Source organism: Neophocaena asiaeorientalis, unplaced genomic scaffold, assembly GCF_003031525.2.
Source record: "Neophocaena asiaeorientalis asiaeorientalis breed wild unplaced genomic scaffold, Neophocaena_asiaeorientalis_V1.1 scaffold96, whole genome shotgun sequence".
Lineage (NCBI taxonomy): Eukaryota > Metazoa > Chordata > Mammalia > Artiodactyla > Phocoenidae > Neophocaena > Neophocaena asiaeorientalis.
Genome location: NW_020175831.1, coordinates 2,598,298 through 2,616,284, shown reverse-complemented (window position 1 = coordinate 2,616,284; position 17,987 = coordinate 2,598,298). Strand labels below are relative to the sequence as shown.

General features: G+C 38.4%; 1 protein-coding gene across 2 annotated transcripts in view; it reads left to right on the top strand.

Moving 5' to 3' along the window:
* CHN1 (chimerin 1) overlaps positions 1-17,987 on the top strand; it is a 174,695-nt gene that overhangs the window by 146,960 nt on the left and 9,748 nt on the right. For both annotated transcript variants that reach the window (XM_024732838.1, XM_024732839.1), the window contains 3 exons: positions 5,465-5,549; positions 15,021-15,194; positions 15,916-15,993. In XM_024732838.1, the coding sequence (XP_024588606.1) occupies positions 5,465-5,549; positions 15,021-15,194; positions 15,916-15,993 (337 nt within the window). The remainder of the gene's footprint in view (positions 1-5,464; positions 5,550-15,020; positions 15,195-15,915; positions 15,994-17,987) is intronic.

Genomic DNA, 17,987 nt, shown 5'->3' with positions numbered 1-17,987 from the left:
GTCACTTAATGAGTGTTCGTTGTGTTCTGTTATGAAGACGTCAGTAACCTTGATTCCCTGGGTGTTGACCTGTGCAGATGTCTAAGGGCGTCTGCTACACTACAGGGAATCACAGGCACAAGTCACTCTGTCTTATAAACCAGGGCTTGGCCCGAGCTCCTGCACTCCTCGTGAACCACTCAGGCCTCCTTTCTACCAGATCCCACCCTAGCTCTTTCTTAGCATTCTCCTAAGCAGAAAGAACCCCCAAGATGCAACTTTTGACCTTTTAATTATTGCGTTTTGAATGCCTGTTACATTCTGATTTGATCATTTTGAGACGGGTAATCAAAATACAACCATATCTAGGAAGCAGAATTATCTGCAGGTGTCAGTGCCCTAGAGCCTCATCTGCAGGAACAGCACCCTGTTTCCGTCATGCTAGGTAGAGGAGAACAAATGCAGAGCTATTCTAAGTTGTACAATTTGTGCAAGTGACTTGTTAAAGATACCTTTTTCGGGCTTCCCTGGTGGCGCAGTCCCGCAAAAAAAAAAAAAAAAAAAAGATACCTTTTTCTGAATTGGTAAAATATGTGATAAAAACATCACTGATAACTTAAAACTGCATATAAAATAAAACATTTAGATAAAGCTCAAATATAACACAATCACCCTTTTTAAAAGAAAGTATTTGTCACTTTTTCTTTAATGCACTTGACACTGTTATAGTATGATTGTAATGACATCCAGGAAAGAAGCTTGCTTTCAAGTCCAACAGCCCTTCTCTGAATTTCTGGCCAGTTTCAGTTCCTATTCCCCACTTTTTCTAAACTCTTCATTGGCTCCATGACTGAACTTACTTCCTAACACACAGAAACTAGACCATTGGGTATGAACTGCCTTAGCCTTCTGCCCCCAGCCCCCACCACTCCTGCACTGTACAGCCATCCTCTCCCCCTTACCCTTGGCCCTGCCAACACAGGGAAGGGGAAGAGCTGAGTTTTCTCTTATTCAAAACTAATCCCTCTGCCCTGGCTCCCATCTCCATTGGTTGCCCTCAGGAACCTTACTCCATGGGTTATCTCCTCTTTCTCAGGAATCTTCAATCAGTCATTTCCATCTCTTCCACTGTTTCCCTCCCACCTCACTTCCAAACCTGTTCTGCTACTTCTCTTCCCCCTGTTAATGCCATCTTCTCCCTAAGAGTTAGCCCTCAGTTCTTCCTCTCTCCTTTGCCTCTGATTCAGTTAGTCACCAAGCGCTGTTGATTCTGCCCCACGTTCTCCATCAGTGCTGTCTGAGTTCAGATCCGTGTCATCTGTTACCTGGACTACTGCTGTAGCACCCTAGTCTGTCTTCCTCCAGCCTTGTCCCCTCGACTGTGTCACTTTCCTTAAAAATCTTCAGTGGCCCTGCATTGCTGACTGAACAAAGTATACATTTGTAGGCGTGGAAGAAGCCCTGTTTGCCTCTCAACTCCTGCCACACCGGTCATTAGGGTCACCTAACGCACCCCGCTCCAACACGCCTACCCCCATTCAGGCCTGTTCTGCTCACCTGGCTGACCCTGCTCATCCTGGAAGCCGCAGCTCACACATAATACCCGAGCAGTGCCCACCCCAGCTACCCTCACACTTTGCAGACACTTTCAGAAGAGGCTTTTCACATTAGATTTAACAAGAGAAACCTATGGTGAATTCCTTGGGCCAATATTTGGTTTAATCTTTGTATATGTCATCACCTAATAACTGTTTATGAATGAATAAAAATAAAATGAGTGATGTCTATTTGTTTTGATGACCTCTAGGGGAATAAAAAAGACAAAAAGACTACAATACTCCATTTTTACAAATACAATCCAGCGTCATGAAAGTCACAAAACAAACAAAATTTAAGAAATAACAAATTTGAGATACAAAAATTCAAAAGGGAATCCAGTTAAATCCTGTTATACAAATACAAGTTTAGTAAGCTTCCAGTGCTTCAAGGCCTACTTCTAGAACCATTTCCTGGAGAGCTACATAACCTGCCTTACAAACAGTTTAAACAAACAAAAGTAAAAACACCACCACCACTAAAACCAGCCCCCAAGATGCCTTTATAAAAACCTGTCCAAGAAGGAAATGTATAAAGAACAATTTCCTGAAGATTTACTTTCTGAGATACGTGTGTGATCCTCTGATTAGAGAACATTGGGCCGCTTGGACAGTGAAACCCTTCCTTCAGCATATGTAATATGAAGAAATGCCCCAAGGTTTTCAAAAGGCCACATTCATTACTGCTTTGTGAAGGTGAAGGAAGGGAATTGGTTCTATCACAACATCTCAATACCCAGTTGTGTTTGCCAAGAGCCCTTCTCTGTTTCAGTAGTTTACATACCAGTAGAACTTTAACACCCTTTATCATGAGTTAACTGGCAGGTACAAAGCCAGACTTCCTCCACACTTCTAATCCAATTTATTAACCTTACCAAGTTAAGTAAAACTGGATTATCCTGAGACTTCCCCTAAAAATAACTTCACAATTCTCTAGCTATTTCATGATTATATAACTTTTAAAATATGAGTCAGTGCTATCTATTTCACTCATTCGCCTCAGATTAAAAGCAAGATTACATACTTTATCCAGTTTTATTCACTCAGAGGAACACAGAAGAAAATAAAGACATCACAGACTATCTGAAAGCTGATCTTGAGCTCGGCTTCAGGAACTCCAGGAAATGCTTTCAGTTTACAGGCTGTGAACATCATTAACAATCCAGAAGCAACTGTATCTGCATTCCTGACCCTTTTCCATAAAAGACATAGAAGTGATTATGGCTGCCTTTTCAAAATCAACACAGCATTTTGTACTTGAGCTTACTTGGCAGTGATCAGAGTCACAAGCACATACCTGCTTGGAATGAACCCTGGGTTATTCACTGCTACCATATATGGATATTTTGGCCAGTAGTAGTATTTCGAATTCTGATATACCATATTTCATTGATTCTACTATATGCTTTTTTTTTTTCATTTTAACATCTCTGAAATTGGGATTAAGCTTATAATCAGTGGCATGTCATAAATTAATTGTCATGGTTTTTCTAAATGGAATATATGTATCTTACATTCAGGGTAAGTCTTATGTTCAGTAGCCTCTTAAGTTTGAAGCACGTTTATTTATTTATTTATTTATATATTAAAAATCACTTACTAATATACAAATAAGACCTAATTAAACTTAAAAGCTTTTGCACAGCAAAGGAAACCGTAAACAAAATGAAAAGACAACCTACAGAATGGGAGAAAATATTTGCCAACTATGTGACCAACAAAATATACAAACAGCTCGTATAGCTCAATATCAAACAAACTATCCAATCAGAAAATGGGCAGAAGACCTAAACAGACATTTCTCCAAAGAAGACATACAGATAGCCAAAAGGCATATAAAAAGATGCTCAACATTGCTAATTATTAGAGAAATGCAAATCAGAACTACAGTGAGGTATCACCTCACACCGGTCAGAATGGCCATCTTTAAAAAGTCCACAAACAATAAATGCTGGAGAGGGTGTGGAGAAAAGGAAACCCTCCTATACTGTTGGTGGGAATGTAAATTGGTGCAGCCACTATAGAGAACAGTATGGTGGTTCCCTAAAAATCTAAAAATAGAACTACCATATGATCCAGCAATCCCACTCCTTGGCGTATATCTGAAGAAAACCATAATTCGGAAAGATACAAGAACCCCAAAGTTCATTGCAGCACTATTTACAATAGCCAAAACATGGAAGCAACCTAAATGTCCATCAGCAGATGAATGGATAAAGAAGACATACACATACACACACACGATGGAATACTACTAAGCCATAAAGAAGAATGAAATAATGCCACTTGCAGTAACATGGATGAACCTAGAGATTATCATACTGAGTGAAGCCAGACAGAGAAACACAAATACCATATGATATCGTTTATATGCGGAATCTAAAACGAAGGAAAAGACACAGATGAACTTATTTCCAAAACAGAATGTTTACCAAAGAGGAAAGGGGAAAGGGGGAGGGATAAATTAGGAGGCTGGGATTAACATATACACAGTACTGTGTATAAAATAGATAACTAACCAACAAACAAAAAATCACTTATATAAATAGAACAGTAGTAACAATGACAGTCTTAGCTGTGAATTTCATTATTTGCCATAGCTGTTTTGGCAGATATTTATGTTGAAATCAAATCGTCACACTTTGTGATTTTCCCTCTCTTGTATTACTGTTTTCTGATGGAGGAAATCATATATATGTAAGAAATTATCTCTAGTAAATGCAATTTGATACAGATCAGTAACTTCCTTGTTCCCTGTCCCTCCCTTTTCTCTTGACTTTTTTTTTTTTTTTTTTTTTTTTTTTTTTGGCGGTACGCGGGCCTCTCACTATTGTGGCCTCTCCCGTTGCGGAGCACAGGCTCCGGACACACAGGCTCAGCGGCCATGGCTCACGGGCCCAGCCGCTCCGCGGCATGTGGGATCTTCCCGGACTGGGGCACGAACCCGTGTCCCCTGCATCAGCAGGCGGACTCTCAACCGCTGCGCCACCAGGGAAGCCCTGACTTATTTCTTGAGTACATTTTTAGCCAATATTTGCTCAGAAGTCTTAAAGTGTTACTGATAATATTCAAGGTATTTTTTCTTTTATTCTTTAATGTTTGGGGTTTGGATTTATTGCTTCTCTATTCTACCAATATTTTTTCATTTAGATTAAGCTAGAATGGCTTCTCTTTCCTATCCATAAAGTCTATAGGAATCTTGGCATTTGAATCCTTCTTCTTTGGAGGTTCCTTTCTTAGGGATAAAAGAATCAGATGCAGTAAAACCTTTATGAGCTGGAAAGATGAGTGAATAATTTCTGTATTCAAACAGGGTTTCTGATCAACTGTAGCTTCTGCAGTTTCTAAAATATATTCATTTTCTTTTGCTAACATAGTATCAAATGGTTCTGAACAGATATTAGCCCTTTTTGATGATTCTGTTGTAACCAGCCACTAAATACCACCTTCACCACCCGTGGCCCTGACTGTGGTCACAGAGGACAGGAGATGGATCATCTGACAAAATCCTTACAGACAGATTCTATCTACATCACTCCTCATCCCCATGCATGCCGTAGCGCTCAGAATATGCCCGTACTTGTATAGCGCATAGATGAGACTGCTTCCAGCTGGAGGGGACCAGTTGGAAAATTCCACTGTAGAAATTGTTTTCAAAAGTAAATAGCAGAATATTGGTTTGATTTATCACCATTTCTAAAACAAAGAGGAAATCAAGCTCTGAAGGAAATTGTAACTGCTTGGCAGTTCTACTCAACCAAGGTTTTTCTAACTGTAACCATATTGTGCCTCTTGATCCTGACTATAGCTTGTGTATGACTGCTTGGAAGGGAAATAATCTCCTCATCTGTAATCTCCCCTCGGGCCACTTTGTCACTACTCTTTTTCAGGTCCACACATTCAGGGGGCCGCACTGGTGTGAATACTGTGCCAACTTCATGTGGGGACTCATTGCTCAGGGAGTGAGATGTGCAGGTAAGAGCTCTTCCCTTTTCGCCTGATTGTGTAAGTTATGAAGCTGTAAGGAGTAACTCATAAGAAGCTTTGTTATTCTGCACATATAATGGGCTGGACCCCCGTTTGCTCTTAACATGCAACAGGCTGGATTTCTCAGGCAGCCAATTTGACTATTGATATTTTATCTGCCCTTCACCTTCTTGTACTTAATGGGCAGCAGTCTGGTCCTTTAAAAAGAGAGAAGTTGTCTTGTTCAGAAAGTCTGATAAAAGGAGATAAAAGTAAGGCAGTTATATTTGCCTTGCCTTTGATGTTGCAGCAACTAAATTTATAAGAATGATTTTTTTAAAGCAGTGTACAGGGACCTATGATTGTTGCCTTAGAAACTGAATTTTAAAGATAACTTGTTAAGCTGAATTGTCCTTACTAACTTTTGTGAAATCAAATTGAAGCTTTAAAAATCTGTGAATTTATCTTAAAAGATGATTACCAAATTCTGAAAAACCACTTAGTCACTAATATTTTGTTTCCGACATTTTAAAATCTTGAATATGCCATATCCTCTTTATAAAATATGACCATAGTATTTTAGATTTAAATTTAGAAACTTGAAGGTTTCCACATAAAGAAATAACCAACTCAGGGATTTATTGAAATGCTTTATGAAATAAGTAGTTATTCACATAGTGTGAAATTCATTTGTATAGAACAACTATACTGAGTACTGGCCATTTATTCAAACTGCTCTAAATTCTGGTGTAGGCTTAAAAATAGTTATTTAAATTTCAGATGTGTAATGTTAGGTCATAGAAGTTTCTTTCTGCTATTTAAATTGTAAAACTAAAAAATACCTTCTTACATGTCTTTTGCCTGAAGCTTAACTCTAAAAATGTATGTGAAGAGTAAAGTATTTCAAAATGGTAACTGAAGTAATTCTGTCAAATTTAGCACTGTAAAAATCCACATTTCTTTTGTGACATGATTCCTAATGGAATATTTTCGCTGTCCATTATGTGCAGAAACTTCTGGGGTTTGATTTTTCTTATTTCTAAATTGCCTTTTCTTTGAATAGCAAGGTGTGGTATGCGTTGCATGTGAACGTTCCAAGTCGCCCTTCCTTCAGTTCTAACTCCCTTAGCGCCACTAAGGCATGATAAGGTTCCAGGCATGTATCACTAGCTAGATCCGTTCAGGGACCTCGCTGCCATGAGGAGGGGGAAGAATTCCTCACGTCTTGACTTTGAACTGTGCAGAGGTGTCCGTCAAGGAGAGCCTCAGCTCAGAGCCAGTCTAATTCCTCCAACATCCTAGAGGGCTGACAGCCCCATTTGCAGTTCTCTGCCCAGAGAATAAATGAGGACAACATTGTCTTTCTGGCTGGTGGTTACCCAGAGTCAGGATGAGGACCCATCACTAGGAAGGTTGTGGTTGAGCCTTTGAACTGGAAGAAGGTTGTGATTGAGCCTTTGAACGGAACATAGTCGTGTAGTTAAGAACATCCACATCGTTGTGGTGTTTCAAAGGCAAATGGAGTGCCCTTTCCAAAGCACAAATCACCTGCTCGAAGAATGGTCGTCTTCATAAGCCTGGTTTGCCTTTATGGCATAGCCTTGACCAGCTGGGACTACAACGGTTTCTTACACATTTTAAGACTGTCACTAATGTAAAAGCTTTTCTTTTACTAGAGTGATGATGTTTATCGTTTACATTTTGAAAGAGTGAAGGCCATCTACATGGAAATTCTGAGTCAGCTATTAGCAGAGAACTAGCACAGCACATGTGAATAATCTTTGGCCATATGCTACAACCCCATATCATGTTTAGAAGAAATGTTTTGGAATGTTTATGATAGTGATAATGTGAAGGAAAAGAAGAAAGAAAATGATTCACCCCATCCCATAGCCACCCACTTGAATAGCCTCCACTTTTTATTGTGAGTAAATGTCAACAGTGTAAAGAAAAGCCTTTTCATTTTATGTTATATCTTGTCTTCAAAAGCATTATATTCTGTGTGATTGCAGCCCGATTACTGAGCAATATAATTTTTTAAAAATACGAAAGGTTAGGATTTGAATTACTTCTGTTTTCTACGACAACTAATTACATTTAGATTGACGGTGGGATTCTTTCATCTGAAGTGGCTCTTCCTGACCTTTGAGCCATCTACTTTATATAAAACAATGCAAAGAATTAAGAACTTCGAGAGAGAGAACTAACGGTGGTAGGGTGAACGTTGGCTCCCCAAAGATGTCTACTTCCTAATGCCTAGAACCTGTGGCTGTTTCCTCTCATGGCAGAGAAGAGTCTGTGATTAAGTTAATGAAGTTGAGGTGGGGAGATTACTGTGGACTGTCAGAGTGGCCCAGTGTAATCACGATCAAAGAGTCCCTGTAAGAGGGAGGCAAAAGAGGCTGAGTCAGATAAAAGGTATAAGAACAGAAGCAGAGGTCAGAAAAGAGCAAAGATGCTATGCTGCTAGCTTTGAAGATGGGGGAAGGGGGCCATGAGCCAATGAATGCAGGCAGCCTCTGGAAGCTGGAAAAGGCAAGGCAAGAAACAGATTCTCCCCTGGAACCTCCAGAAGGAGGTCTTAGGCTTGCTAAGGCCTTGATTTCAGTCCAGTGAAACTGATTTTGGGCTTCTGACCTCCAGAACTGTTAGATGATACACTCATGTTGTTTTAAACCACTGAGTTTATGGTTATTTGTTACAGCGGCAACAGGAGACTAATACATTAGCCACTAAGCATTAAAGCTTTTACTTCCAAAGAAAAATGGAAGTAATACTGCCTATCAGAAAAGAGATGTATTTATCTGCTTTTGATCCCTAAGACAGCTTGCTTTGTTCTGGTTTCTTTTTTCAAAATCCACCAAGGCAGAAGAGAGGTTGTCAGGAATTTTTAAAGGAATGTTTGCCAAAAGCAGCAGTTTTGTATCCCACCACCCCCCTCTTTTTTTTTTTTTTTTTTAACATTATGCGAAGTGTTGGGTGATGTTCCAGTCACCAGGCTGGTGGCAGAGTAGCTGAAGGAATCAGACTGAATCCAGCTAATAGCAAGCAAGCTGTCCCTTCAGTACTGAAAGCTCTAGGCTTGCTCAACGCCCACCGCTGACAAGGACAACTGAGGGAGCAGCAGGGACAGTCATGGGGATGCAGTCATTGCAGACATGATCTTCCCAAAACTCCACAACATGAGGTTCCACAGTCGGCGTTAAATGTCTCACCTACCACAGTCTCCCTTACGTTAGGCTTCTTTAAAGTGAGTAAAATGACGTTACAAGAGACCATCTAACTGCAGCTTGGGAGTGGTGCTCCTTTACGAGCAAAGTAAGTGGCCTTCAAAAGTTAAGTGCAAAGGATCATTGTTGTTCAGATGGAATAATTTTCCCAGACCATTTTTCCTTTCTTTATGAAATTTAAGCTTATAGGTTAAAGTAATCTATTATAAGATCACCAAACATCTCTCTCATGAAAAAGATCATTATTCCACCAGCATTCCTGAATTGTTTTCATTTTAGCCTTCCCAAAATATTCTAAGAAGTTAAGCCGGATAATTGTAAATCAGACACATCAACTTAGTGTTGGTTATGTATGAAAGTGACTTCATTTTTCCAGTGTATCATTATCATTGCTGCCGGCCCCCAAAAGGAAATGGCAGCAGTATTTTTCCTAATAATAAAATGTATTTATTGCTTTGCGTATACAAGCACTTAACTTTTAGGTTGGAGAAGGGGAAGTGATGTCTTCGATTTTAATTACTGCTTTGATTGTACCTAAAAAGTTATGTTTGTCCTTGTAACCCAATGAGAAATTGGTTAGACTTGCTTACGACTTTCATGTAGCTCCTTTTAATTGAAAACAATGTTTTCATAAATATCGCAAAGAACAAAGTATTCTTCTTAATTTTGCTTCTGAAAATAATGACTTCTGATGCATGTTAGAAATGGGCTAGTCCCACTTTTCCTGGGTGGGTGTGGAGGTGGAGGTAGGGACAGCTAAGAGACATGTTTTAAAATAAAACTTCTACTTGCAATTAATTTAAAATAGGAACACTCATAGAAAAGAATGAATGATTACCTTTCCTTTCAAAACACACATTAACATTACCCCTTAATCCTATCAATAGAATATAAATAATATCAGCTATTTATTTCAAAAAATAGGTTTCTGTGCTTTTTAGATATAAAGCATGCATGTTTTTTAGAGAAATCAAGCCCAGAAAAATCTGAAAGTAACCTCAAGTTAATATTCTAATAGAAATACTTGATTAATAAGGACAGAATGAAATATGATTTGAATTTCTCATTCCTTCTTTCATGTGTTTATTCTGTGCTTATTAACTTGAAGAATTGGGAGGGGGCAATGTGATTTAATTGTAACATAAAAATAACCTACCAAACCAAGAGATGCAACAAATGAAATAATTTTTTATGGACTTTTTTTTTCACTTATACTGTAGAGCTTCCCTGGGAGAAATTGAACTCTATAGAAGTTATATGACTTTAATAAATAAGTATGAAAACCAAATAAAGTCTTAATAGCAACCTGAAATATTGATATACTGCTAGTCCCTGAAGCAGCAATTTTCAGAGCAAGTGCAGAGCTGGTATAGTGCACTGTGAACTTAAGGGTATAACGCTACTTCATTTTAATGCCTTTACCCTATCCTTTGGTCTTTTGAAGGACTTCATATCCAATCCTGCCAAAAAATTTGACCTTTGAAATTTATTTCTAAAATTGAGCATAATATATTGTCCCATAGTTTAATCTTATCCAAATGTAAGAAAGAATATGAGTTTAGGAAACATTTCCCTTCTTGTTAAATACCTAAATCTGAGCTCAGTCATCTCTTTATCCAGTTTTCACTGAGTCACAAATAAATTAGGCATTTGCTGATGTGTAAAATGGGAGGTAACTGCAAACGTTCAAAGGAAAAACATTAATATTAGTATCAGACCATTAGTGCCATTCAGATGTTTTGATATTCTGTGGATGCATCTAAATTTTACTGTTTTACCTTCTAGTGGATTTCCACTTACTTAGGAAAGAATGTGACAAAACAAGAATATAATGGGTAGGTTTTATCGCTGCTTTTTAAAAGTGCTTGCCAAATCACATATAGATTTCTATAACAGTAAAATACAGCAGAGCCTTTTAAACTCAAGTATATACAACAAATAATAGGTACAACATACATTATTGAATAAGAGGTTGAAAATAGCAAATTCATCTTCAACCCTGAAAACAATAACTCAGCGTACATGGTGTACTGCTGGTGAAAAGTGGTATATATATCACTCAGTGGGAAGAGCAGAGGCTGGGAATTAGGAAGCCAAGGTTTAAATCTCAGTTCTACCAGTTTCTGGCTGAGCAACTTGAACAAGTCATTTAGCCCCTCTGAGCTTCGTTGTCTTTGTGAAAAGAAGACACTGGGGTAGGTTGTTACTAACAGCCATTTCCAGCTGGACCTGTGACTTCCGTGTACACAGAATACGAGGCACATCAACATTATTTTTAGATAATGAAGCTCTGCTGACTTTTATACTTTTAAAATATTATGTAAGAGTTCTTCCAGTTCTAGACGAGTTGAATAAATATGTTTTATTCCTCACAATAATGATAACAAAAGACCCTGGACAGAATATATACATCAATTATCAAAAGACTGAAAGTTGGGTAAAAGAAGGAAGGCTGATTAGGGACCTCAGGACTCAAGGAACCCAGAAGCGAGTTGCCTGGTGGTATTTTGGATTCGGGGGTTTTTGGAAACTCCTGTGTATCCCAGCCTGAGCATTAAAGATACCCACAACCCATAAATGCCGATAGGCACAGACAAATCCCAAGAAAAGCTGGCTCTTCCTAGCCAAAGCCCTGGGAAAAGGGCACCCAAGCTGGACAGAAGTCTTTTAGCCGTATCTACCATTCTCCAGGTGAACACCATGATAAAGCCACATTGCTACCCCTACCCACAGACTTCTGCTGGACGCTGCAGCAGAAGGCTGTGGGTAGAACCCTGTTTTCCATCCCACTCTGCAGTAACAAGGTTGCACTTCTCTCCTGTGAGTCTGTGAGTAGAGCCCTGTCTTCCATCACCATCTTGCAGGAAGAAAGTGGAACCCCTCCTTGGCTGAGACTATGGGTGGAACCCTGACTTTCATCCCCCCCGCCTATAGTAGAAGCAGCACCCACTCAGCCCAAGTCTGCGGGCAGAGAGCCCTGTCTTCATCCCTGACCTGCAGTAATGAGGCAGCTGAGACCATGATCGGAACTCTCTTCCGTGCCCACCCTGCAGTTCCATGCAGCACAGCACTCCTCCCCGACCAGGTTTGTGGGCAGACCCTGACTTCCATCCCTACCCTGCAATAATAACTAGGACATGGCCCTCTTCCCTCCCCAGAATGTAGGGTAGAGTCCTCCCATAACATACAAGTTTGGTAGGCAAAATAGCACTGCAGTAGCATTACAAAGGCTTTGTTAACTAGTTTGACATTTGAAACACAGCCTATGAAAGTATGCCAGGATGTGTATTCTAAATCTAAACAGGTTAACTGCTGCTAAAGTTGAAAATTTCAGTAGGAACCAGCGTCTTATAACACTCAGAATATCCAGGACGCAGTTCAAAATTACATTTCATACCAAGTACCAGGAAAATCTCAACTCGGATGGAAAAAGATAATCAACAGTCGCCAATATTGAGATGACAGAGATGTTGGAATTATCAGACAAGGAAAGCAGCTATCATAAAAACGTTCCAAGAAGCAATTAGAAACACTCTTGAAACAAATGAAAAAAATAGGAAATATCAGAAAAGAAATAAAGATATAAGAAAGAACTAAATGTAAATTTTAGAACTGAAAATTTTATTAACAAATAAACCCACGGGATGGGCTCACTGGTAGATACGTCAGAGGAAGGAATCTGTGAAGCTGAAGATAGATCAGTAGATATTATCCAATTCAAATGAGAGCAAAAATAGATTTTTAAAAGTGAACTGAGCTTCAGAGACCTGTAGAACAGAAGATTTAGCATTTGTGTTGTTGGAGTCCTGGGAGAGGATAAAGAGTGAGTGGGTGGAAGATATTTGAAAAACTGGTGGCTGAAGACTCCCCAGATTTGGTGAAAGCAGTCAGAGAAAAATGATGTACCTATTTGGAGGTACGTTTATGTAAATGAAGTGTATAAAGAACAGTGTAGATGAGGAAGCAGCCATAACCCCAGCATCCAAGTCCTTTTCAGGACCTGGCATTCACATCTGACGAACACAGAATTGGCCTAGAAGTCAGCTTAGCTCCTGACCTTAAGCTGATTATGACAATGCCTTACAGTGAACCCTGGGGCACTACCTAGGAAAGGCCTCTCAAAATGTTTCATTCTTCTAAATAATAACAGAGTCATGGTAAACAATTATAATTTACTATGTGTAAGCATTTTATGTGTATTAACATTAAAACCTCACATTAACATAATAATATAACCTATTAATAGATCTAATATTAATGGATAAATACTATTATTATTCCCATTTTATATAACTGAGGCACAGAAAGTTTAAGTAACGCCCTCAAAATCACACAGCTAATAGATTCTAGATCTAACTCTAAATTACAGAAGTTATACAAAACATTAAAATTTCAGGGGAAATGAGGCCCTTTAAGTGGCCATTGCCATTGAGTTGCCTTATGATTGAATCAGAAATCTTATTTATATCTAATATAGAATAAAGAGGAATTTGGGGTTCGGGTTATGTATTCATTTGGACATTATTTAACTACACAGAACAGTGTTGGGTCATTTCTTCAGATGGTACAGATTCAGCTCCTTGCCCTGGCAGCCTTTACGTATTCAAAGAAGCACCTGTTCTTCTTGAGTGATGACGATGTTTGGACACTATTAGCATGGGCTGTGCCATCGCCAGTGCTGTTCACTTACACACACATGTTCAAAGACTCAGCTTGCCTCAACACCTAGCCTGTTTTTGCACATGAGAGGTGCTCAATACACATGACTTCTTCCCTTAGAGTCACCACAAGCCTTAAGTTCTTTTTTCAAGTTGGTAATATCTACATATTTAATGAAAGAACAATTCTATTTATAAGTTTTGGCTAATTTTCCTTGTCTTTGTTAACTGTTACTGCCATATATATAACTAGATTTCAGCTTTACCAAAAGTCATAATAATGATGATGATCATTGGTATTTGTCTAACATTTTATAATATGCAAATCACCTCAAATGCATTGGCTTATTAATTCTCATAACAATTCTGTGAGGTAAATGCTATGCTCCCGTTTCTGCCCAAACAGCAAGCAAAACTGAAGCTTGCCCAAGGACCACAGACAGTGGTCGTGGGACTGTATGGTTTTCAAATCCATTAAGACCTGGCTATAAATTGTGTGTACCTCAGTTGGATTGGATTTATGGGAGGTCAGCATCAAGTTTTCATGAACTTAAAAACAAATGGGTAATATTTTAAACAAACATAAAGGTGACATTTATTTTTAGTTAAATTATTCAGGTATGGTCCATGTCTCTTAGGTCCAATTTAGCAAAATATTTGTATCCCTCTCTATTTCTTCTAAAATGCCATTGTGCTCTTCTTGTTGAAAATAAAATACCTCAAAATATTAACTAGAAAATATTTGGGTTCTGGCATCTTAGGAGCTATAACCCAATAAAATGACAAAGCAAAGGAACAACTTCAGTAGAGGCAATATGGTATAGGTGTTAAAATCGTGGACTCTACAATCTTTGTAGCCTTGAATTTCAGCTCACATGTACTAAATGCCATGGGTAAGTTACTTAACCCGTACGTGCTTGGTTTCATCAGGTTTATGAAAGAGAAGAATAAAAGTACCTGGTTTATAGAGTTTTCTGTAAATAATGTAAAGCACTTGGAATAGTGCTTGGCATTAGTAAGCTGTTGATAATAGTAGTAACAAATAATAACTGTGGCTATTTTTAGCTACTAGATGTATTCTATATTCATTATCTTATACATATATATAAAGAGTTAGGAGTAGATACACATATGAGCAGCATCAATTTAAGAGGGCCCTGGGATACTCTTACTTTTGGAGGTTCAATTCCACCTCATATCAGATTTATTAAAATGCAGTTATATCCACATTGAATATAATTTTTTATATAACTTTAAAGAACTGGAACTTTAAATTTTTAGTTGGCTAGTTGGTGTAATGTTACATTTTGTAGACATTTAATTGAACACTTACTAATTTTGTTTGGCCTGGGTTGGTATTCTCCTGAGATCATACAGCAAGTAAATGATAGAACATGAGCTAGAATTCTAGTCTTCTAACTTAAAATCAGAATTTTCCTAAAGAATGAGAAGAATGTTTCCCTCACTCTGCAGGCTGGAAGCTAGTCCCCTTTTAAACCTAATTCAAGTTGGAGTGTCTTGCCAAAATAAACACTCCAGAATGCTCAGAATTCTGAAAATAATAATGAATTTTTCCTTTCTTTATTCTTTAGATTGTGGATTGAATGTTCATAAGCAGTGTTCCAAGATGGTCCCAAATGACTGTAAGCCAGACTTGAAACATGTCAAGAAGGTGTACAGTTGTGACCTGACAACACTCGTGAAAGCCCATATCACTAAGCGGCCCATGGTGGTGGACATGTGCATCAGGGAGATTGAATCTCGAGGTGAGGCATTTCCAGCAAGGTTCAGAGCAGTCGTAACTCACTGCACAACCAGGTTTTCTTCTGCAAGTTTAGGGGGAATTATTTCAGATAACAAATGATCTGAAAGTCTGAAATCAGTTAACAGATAATTAACCAGCATGATTTCAAGGTACATTTAACCAGTTGTAAGAAATATGCTTAAAATATATTTATGGTTGATGCTTCCTGTCTGTAAAAGTTGATATGTAGGTACCAATTCATTTTTCAGTTTTTATATTTTTTCTTAGGTCCAAAAAGCAAAGGTATAAATGCTCTGTTTAAAACTATCCTAGGCCAAAAAACCAAAAACCAGAACTGCATGCACCCTAATTATTCTTTGCCACTTGGGAAAAACTGCTATATGCCTATTAATATAGTTTATCTTAGTCTTCCGTTATGTAAAAGAATTTATGGTGTAAAGGGGGTGATGAAATAATTTCCCTTAAGACCTAAGGTATTTGATCTAGTTAGACAAAATGATGAGCCAAATTACAGATATTCAAGTCACAGTAGGTCAGAATTAAAGAACTGTGAGTGAAATGGTTTTATTTTAGGAGAAAAGTGCGAAGAGGTTTCTAAACATGTATATTTCATCATTCTTCCTGACACATTACTTCCCCAGCCTAAAGTATGAGAAGTTAAAATTCGAAGAAAAGGCATAATCCCAAAGAAACTAATTAGCTTCCCTGCTTTATTTCTACAGGTCTTAATTCTGAAGGACTGTACCGAGTCTCAGGATTTAGTGACCTAATTGAAGATGTCAAGATGGCTTTCGACAGAGGTGTGTTTTCCAGCAGGTTCATTAACTTAGAACAATAATTCTCTGCCAAAAAAGGCACAGCTTCTTATGTTATTCTTTCCATTATTTTTCTAAATCATTAATGATTATTATGCCAAATGAAAAGACTTAGCTTATAATTTTTATTATTTTTTGTATTAGTTGTAAGTATTAAACTGTTAAATTTCAGGGTGAGAAATAAGCATAAAATTTAACTGTATTACCAACATTTGAGTATCCAAGCCTGGTCCACATTCACCAAAATGTATACATAGCAGTTAAATTTACGAAGAACCATGGAGAAAACAGTGGAGGTGGATGGTAGGGGAGGGAATCTAAGTCATTGCAGATCTCAGATTTTCCAGGTTTGCGGTGGCCCACCTAACTCTGCCTGCCGTGCATGCCTCCCCGGCATCCCGTTATCAAAGTCTGAGCTCATGTCAGAGCAGGAATCTGAGAGGAACTGGGGACCTTCTGGCATCAGACCTCCCACTGTGGGAGGAAGGACCCAGCCAAAGAAAAGCTCAATGGAACTTCTTTTCTTTTAACTAACGTTTAAATTAAGGTTTGTTGCCATGGTTCTCCAATTTGTCTTTGTTTTGAGCACTGGAGTAGGTGGTACCAAGGAACTGTAAACTTGAATACAGGAAGTGAAACAGAATAGGAGTTGTGATTGTAAAGAGCCTCTTTCCTTTGCAAGTACAAATTTCTAGTTCCATTACACTCCTCTCCCATCACAGACTTCTTACAGCCAACAGAGACAGAAGACAAAATAAATGAGATATTATTACCAACCCAGTAGGAGGAAATCTAGGTCAGCCCACATATTTGATAAGATTGAAGAAAATGACATGAAGTAATGGCATCAGGAACAACCCTGAATCTATGCCAGATTGAATGTTAGGCATTTCTTTTTCTCTGAAAGGTAGCAACTGAGCATGTCCATTCCCAGCCACTGGCCATGGGAGATTTTCCATATAATCCCTCCTCTCCTGCCCCTGCCCATAGTTTCCTCTGTTAACATCTCTCATTCATACAGTACATCTGTTATAATTGATGAGCCAACATTGATACCTTATTATTGACTAAAGTCAATAGTTTACATTAAAGTTCACTTTTTATGTTGTACAGTTCTGTGGTTTTTGGCAAATGCATAACATCATGTATCCACCATCACAGTGTCATACAGAACTTTCACTACCATAAAAATCCCTACGTTCTACCTCTTCTTTCCCTTCCTCCCCTGAACTCCTGGCAACCACTGATCTTTTTACTGACTCCATAGCTTTGCTGTTTCCATAATATATAGTTGGAATCATACAGTATGTAATTTTTTCAGGCCGGCTTCTTTTACTTGGCAACGCGTATTTAAAGTTCCTCCGTGTCTTTCATGGCTTGAGAGCTCATTTGTTTTTATCACTGAATAATATTCTTTTGTCTGGATGTACCACAGTCTCTCTGTTCACTTATTGAAAGACCATCTTGCTTCCATTTTTTTTGGCAGTTAAGAATAAAGCTGCTGTAAACATTTGTGTGCAGGTTTTTGTGTGGACAAAAGTTTTCAGCTCCTTCGGGTAAATACCAAGGAGTGTGATTTCTGGATTATATGGTAAGCGTTTGTTTAGCTTTGCAAGAACCTGTCTGTCTTCCGAAGTGGCAGTTCTACTTTGCATTCCCACCAGCAACCAAAGAGAGTTCCTGTGGCTCCACATCCTTGCCAGCATTTGGCGTTATCAATGTTCTGGATTCTAGCCATTCTAATAGCTGTGTAGGAAAGAAGTTGCTTTTTTTTTGACATTTATCATGGTTTATTTTATTTTTGAATACATGTTTTTTTTCTAACATCTTTATTGGAGTATAATTGTTTTACAATGGTGTGTTAGTTTCTGCTGTATAACAAAGTGAACCAGCTATACATATACATATATCCCCATATCCCCTCCCTCTCTTTTTCCTGCCCACCATCCCCATCTCACCCCTCTAGGTGGTCACAAAGC